General features: G+C 33.5%; 1 protein-coding gene and 1 pseudogene across 1 annotated transcript; both read right to left on the bottom strand.

Moving 5' to 3' along the window:
- Positions 1 to 15,434: 15,434 nt before the first annotated feature.
- On the bottom strand, positions 15,435 to 15,851 carry LOC149545296 (U-box domain-containing protein 3-like). The gene has a single exon (XM_089793729.1). It carries the CDS (start codon positions 15,849 to 15,851, stop codon positions 15,435 to 15,437), a length of 417 nt encoding a protein of 138 aa, XP_089649855.1.
- A 774-nt stretch (positions 15,852 to 16,625) lies between these two features.
- LOC149545297 (SNF1-related protein kinase regulatory subunit gamma-1 pseudogene) lies at positions 16,626 to 17,408 on the bottom strand (annotated as a pseudogene).
- Between the last annotated feature and the right edge of the window lie 365 nt (positions 17,409 to 17,773).

Genomic DNA, 17,773 nt, shown 5'->3' on the forward strand with positions numbered 1-17,773 from the left:
ATAGCTTTGTATCCACGGGGACTGAGGTACATAAGCTTTTGTATCACTCAACCTAACAGTGCCAGAAACCCTCAGTATTTCTCTTAGTATTGTGGCTAAAAGGCTTGATTTGCCTGACCCCACTGTTCATGTCGCACTGCACAATCCTTTTATCACTCATACCTGCAAGAAGCACATTTCTTTTATCCTCATCTGGATTGAGCTTTACAACATACAAAATTTTCCCCGTGGAGAAATGTTGAAATCACCTTCCCTATTTCTATGTCCCGAAGCTTGATGTTCCTATCGTACTAGGCATTCAAAAACCTGGAACCATCATTGCTAAATGATATATCTATGACTGCCTTTGAATGACCCGTGTATGTCCTCATGCATTTACCACTGTTAAAAACATCCCAAATTTTGATCTTGGTATCCATACGCTTGGGAATATAGCAGTGAACATTTGTAGTCTTTGCATCTTTTGGAGAAGCAACCCATGACCTGCCCTGATAGTCTCTCTCCTCCTTTCCATGGAATGTGGTCTTATGTGCAAATACCTTGTTAGCAAGAAATCTGTAATACTGAACTGATGCAATGAATTCTGGATTGAGGAATAGGAACTTTCGCATTTGCATTAGAACTTTGATCTTCATCGTTTACAACATCATGTTTAAAGAGAGTTCAGGCAACTTATGGGAAAACGACCAGGACAACCAAATATTGAAATTTTGATATAGGGGTACTAAAAATAGCGCCTACATAATGAAAGAATGATTTTCATTTTGTTAAATAAAGCAATGTTTATAAGATTTTGAATAAAAAAATGCTCTAGATAGTCAAAGTATGTGGGTAAAATTGAAAAAATTTCTTTTCTTTGCGAAGCATCACATTCATAGTTTTAAATGAAGTTCACACCTGCAAAATCATTAGATCCATAAAATTGACCTTTTGTGATCTTGGAAACTTTCCCTATATAATTGTTAGAGAATTTTTTTATCATGCAATGGTAGTCTCTATTGCACATATCTTAGCACATGTGAATCACCTAGTGAATATTCAAGAATTTATACATGCTCAAAATTTTATATCTATTAAAGTAAGTTCAAGTACCATTACATAATAATGATGATGCATCCATCAATGTCCGAACACACCCATTAAAAGGGAATTGAGGGCCCTAATTTAATATCGATGACCATGAGCATACGTAGGATGGAACTAGTGAGACAAATAGGATCAAGATAATGGCAATATAACTCTCTATGGCTATTAACACTTGTGTGACAACATGCCCATTTTGGTATCCATGAGAAAAAATACACATAAGACTAAGCTAATATGATAAATAAGACCAAGGTAATAATGATGCATCTATTTGAGAGCAAGGGCACTAATAGATATATTAAAAGGGTTTTATTCCACATCCATGACTGTGTATACATGTGCATATAATAGATCTAATTAAATAAGTCTACTATTAATGGTACAAAGCTTAATTATTGCATGAATGCTAACATGGTCTATAAAATAGATAGGTTTAATGAGGTGTATAGATAAGATTAATGATTAACACATATGACAAAAATGATTGATTGTAGGAAAATGCAAAAAATACAATACAACTAGCACTTGCACCTTTAAAGGGTGCAAGGTTTAAGCCAATAGTCTTGTATACTTTTGATGATGTTCTTGAATAATTATTCACAAACTCTTCATGTCTACTTCCCTACCCCCTTCTTTATATATTTCTTATTTGAACAGATAGGCACTCCATTCTCCCTCCCTATCTCTAGCTTATCTTACCCCTCTTTACATTTTATGCATACGCATCTTTATCCTATTTTCTCTATTTCTTATTGATGTACTCTATGTATGTGTTATATTTATCTATCTATCTGCTATTCATATATCACCTAATATATCTTTATCATTATCTCTCTGCATCTCCCTCCTCTACTCTTCTTATTTCTCTCCCTTAGAGTTGCCTCCTCTTTGCCTCTTCCTTCATAACTATCTGAGCCACTTTGATTTGATTATGATCCATCTATATATACTCTATCTCTTCCTATGTTTCTCTATCTATTTTTAGCTCTATAAATCTTTTCACTTCTCTACCCTCCATATTTTCTTAATAATATTCATCTTACTCCCTTTAACTATTATTTCCTATACAAAATGGACAACTTAGCTATTTAAAGTCAATAATTCAAAATTGTCTACATCTCATCATGTCTATCTCTTCCTCTCCATCTTACTCTATATTTCTATATCTCTCTATTCTTATATGCCTACATCTCTCTTTAATACACACACTTCCCCTATCTATCTCCTTATACTAACCTTTATATCTTTCTAATATACACACACTCATTTTCCTTTCCCTATGTCTCTCTTATCTTACCCATCTCTTTACCATTTACCTCTCATTATCGATATTCCATTTTTTCTATTTCTCTTTGATCTTCTATACACACACACACACACACACGCGCACCTCATAAATATTTATCAAATTCTATCTCTTCATCTCCACACTTTCCTCACTCCTCTTCTTATTTCTCTCCCTCTTGCTTCCTTCTTGTTTTCCTTTTCCTTCAGATTTATCTCCCTCAACACACTCTCTCTCTTGCTATTTCTCCCTCATACACACTCTCTCTTGCTATTTCTCCCTCCTTCTGATTAACAGAAAAATGACCACTTAAACATCAAAAAATAATAATAACAATATAATCAAATATTCATTCTACACTACCATTTTAAAGATGACTTTAAAGATATACGACACATATGAAACAAAGGCATTCACTTACATTTTTATTTCAGTCCTGATGATGTATAAGATTTCTTTTATAAATTCTAGCATGCATGAAGAACCCAAATCACATAAATACTTTCTGGTTTATGTTCATCTTAAGGAAAAATTTAAAGATTTTCTACATTTTTAATTTGTATAGAAACTTCAAGAAACACATGCATGTAGAAAGAAGAACATAAAACAAATTTCATTTATTGGGGATTTAAAATGTTTCATCCTTCATCAAGAATCCATTTTTCACTAAGCAATGAGGTGTTAAAGTGGTGAATCATTATCCTTCTCCCTCCTTTTTTCTTAGAGATATTATTTTTGTTCAATACACTCTTCTTGGAGGTAGATGTCTTGTGACTGAGATATTTTAATTTCAAGGATATTATACCACATTTTGCAAGACATCAACCATAATTTATTTTCCTGGAATAAAAATAGTCTTTCCTCTTTTATAAGACTATTGTATAAATCTTTGTTTTAAAATTATCTCCTTTATTATCAAACGTAGACATCCTTGTTTCAATTTTCTTAAGTTTCTATCGAATTTTTCCCTTTTCATCTTAAGTAGGGGGTATACAAGTTGCCTCATTGTATATTATTCAATAGATTTCTGTGGATCCCATAATTTCCTTATTCCTCATCATCATTGTATTTTCCTTTCTCACCCTCAATGAGGATGGCGCTAATGCCAACAACGTACTTTGGATCCCAATTTTTCTCAGTACATTACTTATATTAAGAACAACTCAGATTTGATATAAGAAAGTCAAAACTATTCTTAAAATTCATATCAATATATTTTAAAATAGAAAAATTATTATATCTTTTTTTAAATATTGTTAAACAATTTCTTTTATGAACATAACAAAATAATATAGCATTATTACTATAGAATCTATAACATTATTTTATACTACAAGATCATGGATGGTTGGAAAGATATCTATTCAAATTTATGAGTTTAAATCCTATCTACTTAAAGAATGGTCGAAAGGCTTACCTTAACCAAAAATGACCACTTAAACATCACACAATAACGATAATAACATAATCAAATATTCATTCTACACTACCATTTTAGTGACGATTTTAAAGATATATGACACATATAAAACAAAGACATTCACTTACATTTTTATTTCAGTCCTGATGATGTATAAGATTTCTTTTATAAATTCTAGCATGGATGAAGCACCCAAATCTCATAAATACTTTCTAGTTTATGTTCATTTTAAGGAAATATTTAAAGATTTTCTATATTCTTAGTTTGCATAGAAACTTCAAGAAACACATGCATGCAGAAGGAAGAACATGAAGGAAGAAGATAAAACAACAACAAAACAATAGAAGTTCCTACCTTCAACTCAGAAAGATCCTCTCCTGGCATGCTACGAAAAGAATTCCAAATCATTATTCTGCGAAATTCCAAAATGTTCATTGGGCGAACTCCAAGATCTTTCTTACATAAGAAATTTTAGACATATATGACTGTTTTGCCAGTGTTGGAAATGCCATTGTCTATGGTCTCCATAATCTTCGCTTCGAACAAATTCTTTTCGCCAGCCATTGTCATTGCCTGATAGATAATTCTTCTTTAATTAGCCGTTACGAAATATTCTCTATTAATTATGTAGCAGATACAAAATCCTTTCCTTAGAAAAACATCTATTCCTCACACTACACCTCCAAACAAATTTATCACATATATATTATTAATTATTTCTGCACTAATAATTTTTAAGTGCATACATTTTGATTCTATGATTTATTCTCTGAATCCAAGGGTCAATAAAAATATGTTTTTGCTTTTCAGATCTAAAAATACTCCTCTCTTCTATATTCTAACTAAACGTTGAAGGTAAAATCAAAGTTCTTTAATTCCCTACAAAACTACATTAAATATTTTTGTTTTTACTATCTAAGTCACTATATTCTATCTAGTATCTTATTTGCTGATGCTATTTTAGTTTTTCCTTAATTATTATCAATTCGAGAAATCATACTTCTTTAATTTCTTGTACACTTAACAATTTTCCTAGAGAATGATTATATTCTATCATAAATGCTGGTGATATTTTTCTTTTTCTTATAATGTTAATTAATAATAACTCTTTTATCATTTAGTTAGGCTGGTCAAGGTTGGTTTCTCATTTTAAAAAGTTAAGTTGTGTTTGTTTTTCATGTTAGATATATTATTTAATATTTAAATAATATCAATTTTTTCAATAATCTAGTAATATGTATGTAGTTATATTGAACAAAATAATAATTTAATTATGTCACAACATGTAAGATAATTCATGGATAGAAGAGTAATCTTGAACTAATCAAATATATTTTATTTTTGGGACTTTTTTATTTTATAGGTTTTCAAACAGATTGTTATGATCAATTAATCATTACAAATGTCATCACATTTTACCATAGTCTCTTACTCTGCCTTGTATTTGGAAACATATAATACATTGATAAATTTAGATCTACAACTATGTAAGGAGACGCCTAAAAGAATTATAAGGATTTTTCTGATTTAGATATGCATTTATGAAAACCTAGAACAACATCAATATATTAAACATTATATACTATTTTTCTTGAGTTGGCCAATAAGTAAAACAACTTAAAATATGGATAGACAACATTATCTAGAACACTCTAAGCCTTAAACTAGCACATGTGATAAGAATACTCTTATATGATGAATGTAATCGAAGATGGATTAATGTAGAGTGAGTGAGTGAGTGAGTGAGTGAGTGAGTGTGTGTGTGTGTGTGTGTGTGTGTGTGTGTGTGTGTGTGTGTGTGTGTGTGTGTGTGTGTGTGTGTGTTTTATATGTGAAAATGTGAATGAGATAGTTGAAATTATCATATGATAAGGATACTCTTTTATGATGAATGTTATGTAAGATGGATTGATACATACATACATACATATGTACATATATACATACGTACATTTATATACTATTGTTGGTAAATAGATTTTTGTTCTTCTTTTCCTCTTTTTATGTGCCCAAACTTATAATGAAGAACAACTTTACACAACAGTTGAGAAACTATTTCTAAATATATCTAGTTTCCCTCTGAATTGAGGTAAAACTCCCTATGTAAATGATATTTAATAAATTATGTTTTATCTATAATTTCTACTGTAGGGTATGTTCTTAACCAGAGAACAACAGAGGCAAAACCAAGCTAATCCTATCTAGAACTAACTCAGGCAGATTTAGATTCTAATCCTATCCAATTTTAGGAACTCACACATCCTATGACTTCCCAACATTGGTGATGCAAGAATGCTACTTGTTATGAAAATGCAAAGAAATGAGATAAAAAAAATGAAGATTGAACATTCAAACCTTTGCAATAGGATTAGTTGATAGTACTCTGATCTATCTCCCAATCACCATTTGACCAAGAATACAAGAAAGTGCTCAAAATTGATCATAACAATACTCTGATTGAAAGTAATCATAAAAGTGTTGCCCAAATACTCTAATTCGTAACAAAACCTTTCCTTGTTTTGAAGACACAGATAAAATACTGTAATCATATTTGCCCATAGACTATAGCCAAACCTATTACACAGAAAACTAAACATTAATCTCAATACATGAATGAAATTACAAAAATTAAATGTGCTCTCTCCTCCACTCCATCTCTCTCATTGTTTGTAGAAAAGGAAAAGCCCTCTCTACTGAAATCTTTATAGAATTTATAGATCTTTACAATAATAGGCTCATAAGAGCCAATGACCTTTCCTCTTCTTTGAATACAAAGAGACAAAATACAAAGCAAAAGACTTTTCAAATCTGAGAACTCGAACAGTCACCACGGATGAAGGAATACAAGAATAATGACTTCTCAATTCTAAAACTATTCATTTCTAACCAACATTTGAACTTAATCCATTGGGCTTCTGGAGTGGCATCATTTCCTCTTCTCATATCTTTATATTCGAAATAGATCATCAAATATAACCAAAAAATCATGTGATTAACAATGCCGAACTAATAAGTCAAATCCACATCCAACGATAGAAGATGATCAATAGAAAAATGTAAGCAACATTGGTTATTTAAATCTACTCCAACATTACCCGCTACCTGAGTTCAATGATCATTGTTGTAAATATTCCAATGATATCAATCCTGAACTATGATATAACATTGACCAAACAATGGTGGAGAATGATAATGGTGACAATGATGGCATATTACAGTGTTGTATTCACTAGTTACATCTACCACATTTTTGACATTTACATATTCCTCCTTTGTGATAGAAGTAGCAAGGCCTTCTTCAAGATTTTTTTTTTATCAACTCATACAAGAGGCTTCTGACTTGGGTAGGAGATGAGTTTGTTTCAAGTGGTTCCATTGCCAACAGTGGTGCAATGAATGGAGTGAGTGAAGAAGCCATTGAAAGAAGATTTAGCACTTGACAAACTATCACATCTGATCAAAATGCCTATCCATGTGTCTATCAACACCTCTTCCTAGACTTGCATGTTGTTGATCCCTAAAATGTCGAAGAAGGGCTTGTGCCTTCTCCTTTGCTCATGGAGTTCTAGATTGAGACAATGCAACTAGAGGTGGAATGGCACCTTCCTATAAAACCAGAGCTCGAAACTTATTGCTATTTGTACAAAGTTGCAGAAGGGCAGCTGCATCATTTTCCTTTCCCCTTTGAGACCCTATTTCAACCATTTCCACCAAAGCAGAAATGCCATGCTCCTCACCTATTGCAGCATGACCTTGTTGAATAGTTGATAGATTAGTTAAATGGCAACTTCCTTATCTACCATTCCAACCACACGGTTCATTAGTTTAATGAGATGCTTAACAACACCAGCTCATACAATGCAGCCTTTGTTCTCATGTAAGATGGACAAGTTAAATAAAGTAGTGGAAGCATCCTTCTTTCCTCAAGAAGTACCATTCATTAGGAGGTCCACTAAAGGTGATATAGCATCGGACTGCCCGATGGCAATTTTATTTTCCTCTATGATTGATAAGCTGAATAAAGTTACAGTAGCATTCTCTTTTGCTTCAGGATTACCTCCTCTAAGTACATTTATCAAGGGTTCAATGGCTCCTGCAGCAACAATCTCAGTCTTATTGTTGTCATTTATGGATAATTTTAGCAAAGAAGTCACAACATTTTCTATTTCTTTTTCTAAAACCTTAGCTATTTCAACCAAGAATCAATCGAGCTTGACAGAGAGATAATTCACTACTAGTCAACACAACCAGTAGAAGTCTAGGTGCTCCTTTCCAATTTGTAAGTTGAAAGCCCAAATGGAGGAAGAGTAATATTGTGATCATCCTTAATAGTAGTTTTTCCCAAATCCATCCTTCCACGAAAACTCTGCATTGTATTTTGAATCCAATGCATTTTGAAAACTTTCAAGAATACCTTCATTTCCTTATTGAATACTTTGAGATATCAACCCTTCAATGATTATTTATGCAAGAAATCCATCTTTTATACATTGATATATGAGAATAAACTTCTTTGAATGTTCTATATCAGCTTTTATCATTGCATTACCAAATAAGAACTCTTTTCCGATTCCTATTCTTTTAACTTTTACTTCCTTGACCATTTTAATGGTATCATTCTTTATGAATGCAATGAAAAAGATTCCTCAAAGTATTGTAATATTCTCTATTGGAATGCTTTGACTCTTCATGTCCAAAATTTGACTTGGAATACTCTGCTCCCCTACATGCTTTTCAGTCATCAATTTGAATGCTTGGAGAACAGGTTGATCTTCAATGAACTTGACCATTTGATCCGGTTTCATTACTGGAAGGCTAAGTTTTGAAAGTGTGTTGTTTCCCCAAGTCTCAAACCAAGGGAGTCCAACACACTTAGAAAAAATATGCACTACAGTAGATTGTGTAACAATTTTTTCAATCTTTCGCTCACCTATGTCAACCACAGGGAGACTCTTCATCCTATACTTCAAAAGCAAGAGAAGCTTTGTTAAAAATGAGTTAGATGGTTGTACAGGTAGGAATGGAGCCCAACAGAAGGATCTTGATATGTGTTTGACCTTTATCTTCCCATACAATTTTGAGGATGTCAACATTTCAAAGAAGTGACCTCCCTTTGCAGCATTAGCTTTAGGATCTGAGTTTATTCCAAACACTTGAGACTGTTGATGTAACCACACAGACATTCCTACAAACTTAACAATCTCGATCTACTTGTCAATCCAAGTTGCATCATGTAGTGCATTTATATCCCTTACTGGTGTGTATACTAATATGTTAGCAAGTAAGACTAATCTATTAAAGGAACAAAGCATTAACTAACAAAATTACTATAACATATAAGAGAGACCAAAAGAGAAACCCTCAAATGAGAATGTGAGCCATGGAATGGCTCTCTCAATGAGATTATTCTCTTAATGTATGGATGAGTCTATTTGTTTAGATTTGGTATGTATGCTCAAGGTTCTCAAAATAGCTTCAATGAAGATGGATGGGTAATGGCAAGTTGGTAGCTTTGTGAGCTCTCAATTTGGCATTATAAGGGTATGGTTAAGGCTTTTCTTCTCAAACTAGCATTATAACTTTAGCTCAAAGGCTGTGATTGAAATGGCTTGGGAGGGGATTCAATTTATAGGCTAAGGGCTTGAGGGATGGAGGGCTAAGATGCAAGGAGAGATGAAAGCTTAAGGAGGGCTAGGATGCACTCAAAGGGGAGCACATGGATTGTGCTTGTTTAGCATCAATTGAGGAGTGACACATGTCACAGGGTGAGTGGATGTAGGAAAGGGCAAGGATGAGTCAAAAAAGGAGGCTCAAGGGATAATATCTTCATAAAGACCCTTCATAAATGGCTTTTAAGAGCAATGAATGGGCTTGTAAGAGTCTTTATGGATTTGTAAGAGCATTGAAGGTTTAGTGGTTGGGATATTTTGGAGGGAGTTGAGATTGTTGACTTTGCTTGGCTTAGGAAAGTCTTAAGCTTGCTTAGGGAATGTGACAAGGTTGGGGGGGATTAGAGATGGTTTAGGATTAGATTAAGCTTGTTAGAGATTTGCAAGTGGATGGCATTCAATGAGGGTGGGTGAGTTAGTGACTAAGCTTGGTTATTATGGGTGGATGGGGTGGATTAGGCTAAATAAAGGGTTAGGGATAGGTTAGGGGTTAATAGTTTTGAGGGTTTTATTTATCAAATAGATTTATTTAATAAATGGGGATTTTGGAATTAGATAGAAGAATAGGATGTAATTGATAAATAATAGGTTATTTGATTTATCAATTAGGACTATAGATGATTAATTAAGTTAATCAGCTAGGGGATGGCAAAGGATTAATTAAATAGCAATTTAATTAATGATGCCTTTAGAGATAACTAAATAGGATTACCAAAGCAATGTCATCAAATTTAGGTGTCTACAACTGGTGCACTCAATATCTTGTTCTTGGCAAGCAATTCAACCACTTCAACAAGACTGGCATCTGAATTGATCTCTACCATTGGAGATCTTCCAAATTTGCAAAGCCCTTAGTAACCAAATGTATTTCCAGATTGCACATACTACTCCATGAATCTCTAAAATAAGAAAGATTTGTATATCCTTTATTTGAGAAGATCATCAATAAAACATGGTATCCTTGTCGGGCTAGGAACTATCACCTACCTAACATGACAACACTTAAATCAACCCATCCAACAAATAAATGAGAGGTCAAGAGAAAGGGAAACCCGAAAATGATGGCCTACCTATAATGACTTAGACCTAGAATCAAGACTGACTAAACTGACCAATATTGCCAAAAAAATTTTTTTTTAAATGGGTGACTTAAAGTCAGGCAACAGTTGGCTCCGACTGGGGAATATGTACTACAAGGTGCATAGAGAATCTAGCATCTCTGGTTAAACAAGTGCCTTAAGCATTGGGTTATGAATTCTAGACCAAAATCAATGAGAAAGTGCATATAGGGAGGGCAGAGGGGAGTAGGTTAGACTGAAACAAAGTGAGAGAAAACAACCACAACAGACTAAGCAAGAAGGAGCTACAGTAGACATATCAAAATTGGAAAGAAAACTTATTTACAAAAGGTGAGGAAACCTCACCAGTAGGACCAACAATAAAGAAAGATTCATATGTGGCCATTCATGGGAAGAGAAAAGTATGAACCTCTTCTAAATAGATGAAGATGCTTCATCAATTTGAAACAACATATGTAATCTTTAGCTACTCCTTCACTGTTGAACTTAAGCCCCAAAGCCTTTTGCAACATGATGACCCACAAGATCTTTCCAAATAGCCATGCCTCATTATAGACCTCTGATTCATCTGTACTTCCATGTACATCCTTCCTTGCATACTCAAACTTCGGTGATGGAAGAAAATATTCAGCATTATTAGAATATAATTCATTCCATCTTTTTTAGCATTATCATCTTCATTTGCTCGGTTATCATCCTTAGTAGAGATATCAACTTTCAAATCATAATTAACAAAATCAAAACATTTCAAATCTTTTAGGAGAGAAATAGCATCATACCATTTGCAAGCACTGTCAAAAACAACTTCTAATTCTGAACAAGAGCTGAAAAATGCATCCCCATTTTCCACATGTTCTAACTTCTTTGGTGAAGAAGAAAAACAATCACCAGATTTTGTACATGTTGCTGGAAGATAGTTACATGTGTTTATTTTATTACCAACAATATCACCTTTATCAAAAATACCAGCATTAGACGCACTGTTAATAACCACTTCAGACTTCAAACCCAGGCTGAAATTGGATGATCCTTCATTACTCATAGATTCTAATAGAATCGAAACATCTTCTTCATCCTTAGCATTTATCAAATCTGAGAAATGTCCTTCTAAACTCAAAAATTTAATATTTGAATTGATTAAAGAAGAAGAATCATATGTGGTTGGCACCAAAGATTGCTCAATTTTCATTTCATGACTAGAAAAATCTTCATCTAATTCTTTCTCTCCTACAAGATGCTGCAGTACTTCATTAGTATTTGAAACCTCTTTTTCAAAAACTATTGTTGCATCAATTTCTTCATCAACATTTTTAGTAAGGTGGTTGTCAGAACATATCTCAGCCTTTTCATTCACACATATTTGATTAAGATAATTCACCAATAAATTATCTTCAAAGCAAAATGTTTCAGAAAGCTGATCTTTACCAGCCATAACGAAGGAAGACTCAATACTATTTTACTCTTCAATGACATCAAAAAATTCATTTTTAAATAATCCATTACCCTTGGGATGATTTTCATACCAACATTTTGAAATATCACTCGCATTCTTTTCATCTATTTCAGAAATTTCATCAACATCAAGAAAAGCAAATATAGATACATCTTCTTTTTCAATTTTGCTTACCTTTCCTTCATGATCTTCAAGAATCTTTGTAGGCTGGAAACATTCTTTTTGCTGGTGCCTCTTCCAAGGTAATTCATTATCACTTTCATCCACCTCATAAGAAGTTACATTCTTAGATTTAGTAGGATAACTACTAAAACATAATGCAGCTAGCACATTAGTTTCAGGTAGATTTTCAGGAAGACAACATTTTGGAACAAGATCCCCATCTACTTCTATTTCAATTTTACTCATCATCTCTTCAATCATATTCTCAGACTTGGCAAAATATTCATTAAGAGGATTAATCATTGCATTTTCTTCGAAACAAATGGATTCCAACATAGGCTTATCATCAACTTTGCAAATTGAATATCAATTTTTCCACAATCTTCAATGAAATCAAACTCTTTATGTTCCAGAGATGTATTAACTATCTGATTATCTTCAATAGAAACTTCATGCAAAAATTTATCCTTATTTTCTTCAAATTTGGAACTTCTAAAACCAGAGATAAATGAAGGCATGAAAGAAAATTCTTTGTCAATTGTTCTTACCAATTCTTCATCATTGAGAAGGTTGTCTTCATTTGCTAAAAGTTGTGATTCTAGGAAACTAGGCTTCTCTTGTTGTTCAGAACTCAAACCATTGGTTGATATGATCTCTTCATTCTACTTATTGATTCTATCCACCTCAGGAATGCTTTCTGCAACTTCAATGATTTCAGCATGCTGGACCAAAACTGATTCTTTTGTTTGCAGTTCTGAGAGTGGTTCTAGATTCATACTTACTACATCAGGCTTAGTATTAGGAGAAAAAATCTCATTTTCAACCTTAAATGATGGATCTAAAGGTGTAACTAATGACTCCATAGGAAATACTATTGAGAAGAAAGGAATAATAACAAACTTTTTTTCTTTTTGTGATGGTTCAGGCTGTAAATGCTTTTCATGCTGATTACCTTCTTCATGCTGATGGTTCATCCATTGTAATACTGAGGATGAAGAAAATTTAGGTTCTCTCAAAGTAGGAAAGATGGGAGAAGACAAAGCATCCTTTTTAGAACTCGCATCAGTGCTTTTCTGTCTGAACTCTTGGAGAACATAGAATCTCTTTTCAATTAGCTTCCATGATTCTCTAGACCGATGGTCTTGAGCTATACTCAAGTTGTTTCTTATGGCATAACTGACACTCTTTTAAATTTATTCCAGAGTTTTTGAAGCATAGGATCATCATCAATCACAATCTCTTCAATAGATGGTGAAAGTCTCTTTTTATATTTTAAATCATTTCTCAGAGGAATTCGACCTCGATACATTTCCTGATATTATTTGTACAATAGAGTAGTAGAAATCTGAATCAAATTTATGGAAAGATAATGATGTTACCTCAATCATGAGCAACCAATTTTCTAGTAAGTTCTCCAAAAATATGTTCTAATAGGCATGATCCTTTTTTAAACAACGGAGTTGCCAATCTCTGAGTAGTAGAGAAAATGAATATTGTAGCTTGAAAAACCAAAGTATTCTTCCTCTTAGTCTCCAAGAATATGAGTTGGGGACCTAAGTGATAAGAACTTTCAAATCTTTCAAACTCTGATATATAATAGGTTCTTTGAAAGACACAGAGTTGCCAATCTCAAGTAGAGATAACAATAATAAACTAAAAAAAATTCTCTAGCACTGATCTTCTTGTCCAACTCCCCAGCAGAGTGGCCAAAAATCTGTTGGTAAACAGATTGTTCTTCTTCTTTTGCTCTTTTTATGTGCCCAAACTTATAACAAAGAAAAACTTTACACAATAGTTGGGAAACTATTTCTAAGAATATCTAGTTTCCCTCTGAATTGAGGTACAACTCCATATGTAAATGATATTCAATGAATTATGTTTTATCTCTAATTCCTATTGCGTGGTATGTTCTTAACCAGAGAACAACAAAGGCAAAACCAAGCTAATCCTATCCAGAACTAACTCATTCATATTTAGATTCTAATCCTATCTAATTTTAGGAACTCATACATCCTATGACTTCCCAACATTGGTGATGCAAGAATTCTATTTGTTATGCAAATGCAATGACATGAGATTAAAAAAAAAATGAAGATTGAACATTCAAACCTTTGCAATAGGATCAGTTGACAGTACTCTGATCTATCTCCCAATCACCATTTGATCAAGAATATAAGAAAGTGCTCAAAACTTATCATAAAAATACTCCGATTGAAAGTAATCAGAAAAGTGTTGCCCAAATACTCTGATTCATAACATAACCTTTCCTTTTTTGAAACACATAGATACAATACTCTGATCATATTTGCCTTCATACTATAGCCAAACCTATTACAAAGAAAATTGAACATCAATCTCAATACATGAATGAAATTACAAAAATTTAATGTGCTCTCTCCTCCACTCTAGCTCTCTGACTATCTATAGAAAAGGAAAAGCCCTCTCTATTGAAAAATTTACAAAATTTATAGATCTTTAAAATAAAAAGCTCGTAACAGACAATGACCTTTCCTCTTCTTTGAATACAAAGAGATGAAATACAAAGAAAAAGACTTTTCAAATCTAAGAACTCGAACAGTCACCACGGATGAAGGAATACAAGAATAATGACTTCTCAATTCTGAAACTATTCATTTCTAACCAAAATTTGAGCTTAATCCATTGGGCTTCTAGAGTCGCATCATTTCCTCTACTCATATCTTTAGATTCAAAATAGATCATCAAGTATAACCAACAAATCATCTGATTAACAATGCCGAACTAATAAGTCAAATACATATCCAATGACAGAAGATGATCAGTAGAAAAATGTGAGCAACATTGGTTATTTAAATCTACTCCAACATTATGTGTTGCCTGAGTTCATTGATCATTGTTGTAACTATTCCCATGATATCAATCCTGAACTGCGATATAACATCGACCAAACAACAGTGGAGAATGATAATGGTGACAATGGCAGCATATTACAGCATTGTATTCATTAGTTACATATACCATATCTTTGACATTTACATATTCCTCCCTCATGATAGAAGTAGCAAGGCCTTCTTCAAGATATTTTTTTTTATCAACTCATACAAGAAGCTTTTAACATAGGTGGGAGATGAGGTTGTTTCAGGTGGTTCCATCGCCAACAGTGGTGCAATGAATGGAGCGAGTGAAGAAGCCATAGAAAGAAGATTTAGCACTTGAAAACCTATCACATCCGATCAAAATGCCTATCCATGTGTCTATCAACACCTCTTCCCAGACTTGCATGCTGTTGATCCCTAAAATGTCAAAGAAGGGCTTGTGCCTTCTCCTTTGCTCGTGGAGTTCTAGATTGAGACAATGCAACTAGAGGTGGAATGGCACCTTCCTGTAAAACCAGAGCTCGAAACTTATTGCTATTTGTACAAAGTTGCAGAACGGCAGGTACAACATTTTCCTTTCCCCTTTGAGACCCTATTTCAACCACTTCCACCAAAGTAGAAATGCCATGCTCCTCACCTATTGCAACACGACCTTGTTGAATAGTTGGTAGATTGGCCAACATGGCAATTGCCTTATCTACCAATCCAGCCACAGGGTTCATGAGTTTAATGAGATGCTTAATAGCACCATCTTGTACAATGCAGCCTTTGTTCTCATGTAATATGGACAAGTTAAATAAAGCAGTACCAGCATCCTTCTTTATGCAGGGAGTACCATTCATTAGGAGGTCCACTAAAGGTGATATAGCACTGGACTAATCGATGGCAATTTTATTTTCCTCTATGACTAATAAGTTGAATAAAGTTGCAGTGGCATTTTCTTTTGCTTCAGGATTACCTCCTCTAAGTACATTTATCAGGGGTTCAATGGCTCCTGCAGCAGCAATCTCAGTCTCATTGTTGTCATTTATGGATAAGTTCAGCAAAGCAGTCACAACATTTTTTGTTTCTTTTACTAAAACCTTAGTTGTTTCAACCAAGAATCAACTGAGCTTGATAGAGAGATAATTCACTACTAGTCAACACAACCAGCAGAAGTCTAGGTGCTCCTTTGCAATTTGTAAGTTGAAAGCCCAAATGGAGGAAGAGTAATATTGTGATCATCCTTAATAGTAGTTTTTCCCAAATCCATCCTTCCACGAAAACTCTGCATTGTATTTTGAATCCAATGCATTTTGAAAACTTTCAAGAATACCTTCATTTCCTTATTGAATACTTTGAGATATCAACCCTTCAATGATTATTTATGCAAGAAATCCATCTTTTATACATTGATATATGAGAATAAACTTCTTTGAATGTTCTATATCAGCTTTTATCATTGCATTACCAAATAAGAACTCTTTTATGATTCCTATTCTTTTAACTTTTACTTCCTTGACCATTTTTATGGTATCATTCTTTATGAATTCAATGAAAAATATTCGTCAAAGTATTACAATAGTCTCTATTGGAATTCTTTGACTCTTCATGTCCAAAATCTGACTTGGAATACTCTACCCCCCTACACGCTTTTCCCTCATCAATTTGAATGCTTGGAGAACAAATTGATCCTCAATGAACTTGACCATTTGATCCAGTTTCATTACTGGAAAGTTTTGAAAGTGTGTTGTTTCCCCAAGTCTCAAACCAAGGGAGTCTAACACACTTAGAAAGCATATGCACTGCAGTAGACTATGTAACAATTTTTTCAATCTTTCCCTCACCTATATCAACCATGGGGAGACTCTTCATCCTATACTGTGAAAGCAAGAGAAGCATTGTTAAAAATGAGTTAGATGGATGTAGAGGTAGGAATGGAGCCCAATGGAAGGATCCTAATATGTCCTTGACCTTTGTCTCCCCATAGAATTTTGAGGATGTCAACATTTCAAAGAAGTGACCTCCCTTTGCAGCATTAGCTTTAGGATTTGAGTTTATTCCAAACAATTGAGACTGTTGAAGTAACCACACAAAGATTCCTACAAACTTAACAATCCCAATCTAATTGTCAATCCAAGTTACATCATTTTGTGCATTTATATCCCTTACCAGTGCACTTAATATCTTGTTCTTGGCAAGCAATTCAACCACTTCAACAAGACTGGCATATGAATTGATCTCTACCACTAGAGATTTTTAAAATTTGCAGAGCCCTTAGTAACCAAATGTCTTTCTAGATTGCACATACTGCTCTATGAATCTCTAAAATAAGAAATATTTTTATATCCTTTATCTGAGAAGATCATCATTAAAACATAATATCCTTGTTGGGCTAGGAGCTATCACCTACTCGACATGACAACACTTAAACCAACCCAGCTGGTAAATAAATGAGAGGTCAAGAGAAAGGGAAACCCAACAAGGATGGCCTACCTATAATGACTTAGACCTAGACTCAAGACTGACTAAATTGACCAATATTCCCAAAAAAAAATTTTAAAAAATGGGTGACTTAAAGTTAGGCAATAACTATATAAATGTGTGTGTGTGTGTGTGAAAATGTGAATGAGATTGTTTAAACTATCATTGGATTGAGCTATAAAATGACATGTTTGTGGTGACCATCCATACAAATTGTCTCTTATGCTTTAGGTTAAGTTAACCTTTGGATAGCAATAAAGAAACTTGTCACACATGGAAGACTAGTTCTTAAGCATTTTTT

This window comes from Cupressus sempervirens, chromosome 7, assembly GCF_028749045.1.
Source record: "Cupressus sempervirens isolate cs-2001-9-10 chromosome 7, ASM2874904v1, whole genome shotgun sequence".
Taxonomy (NCBI): Eukaryota; Viridiplantae; Streptophyta; class Pinopsida; order Cupressales; family Cupressaceae; genus Cupressus; species Cupressus sempervirens.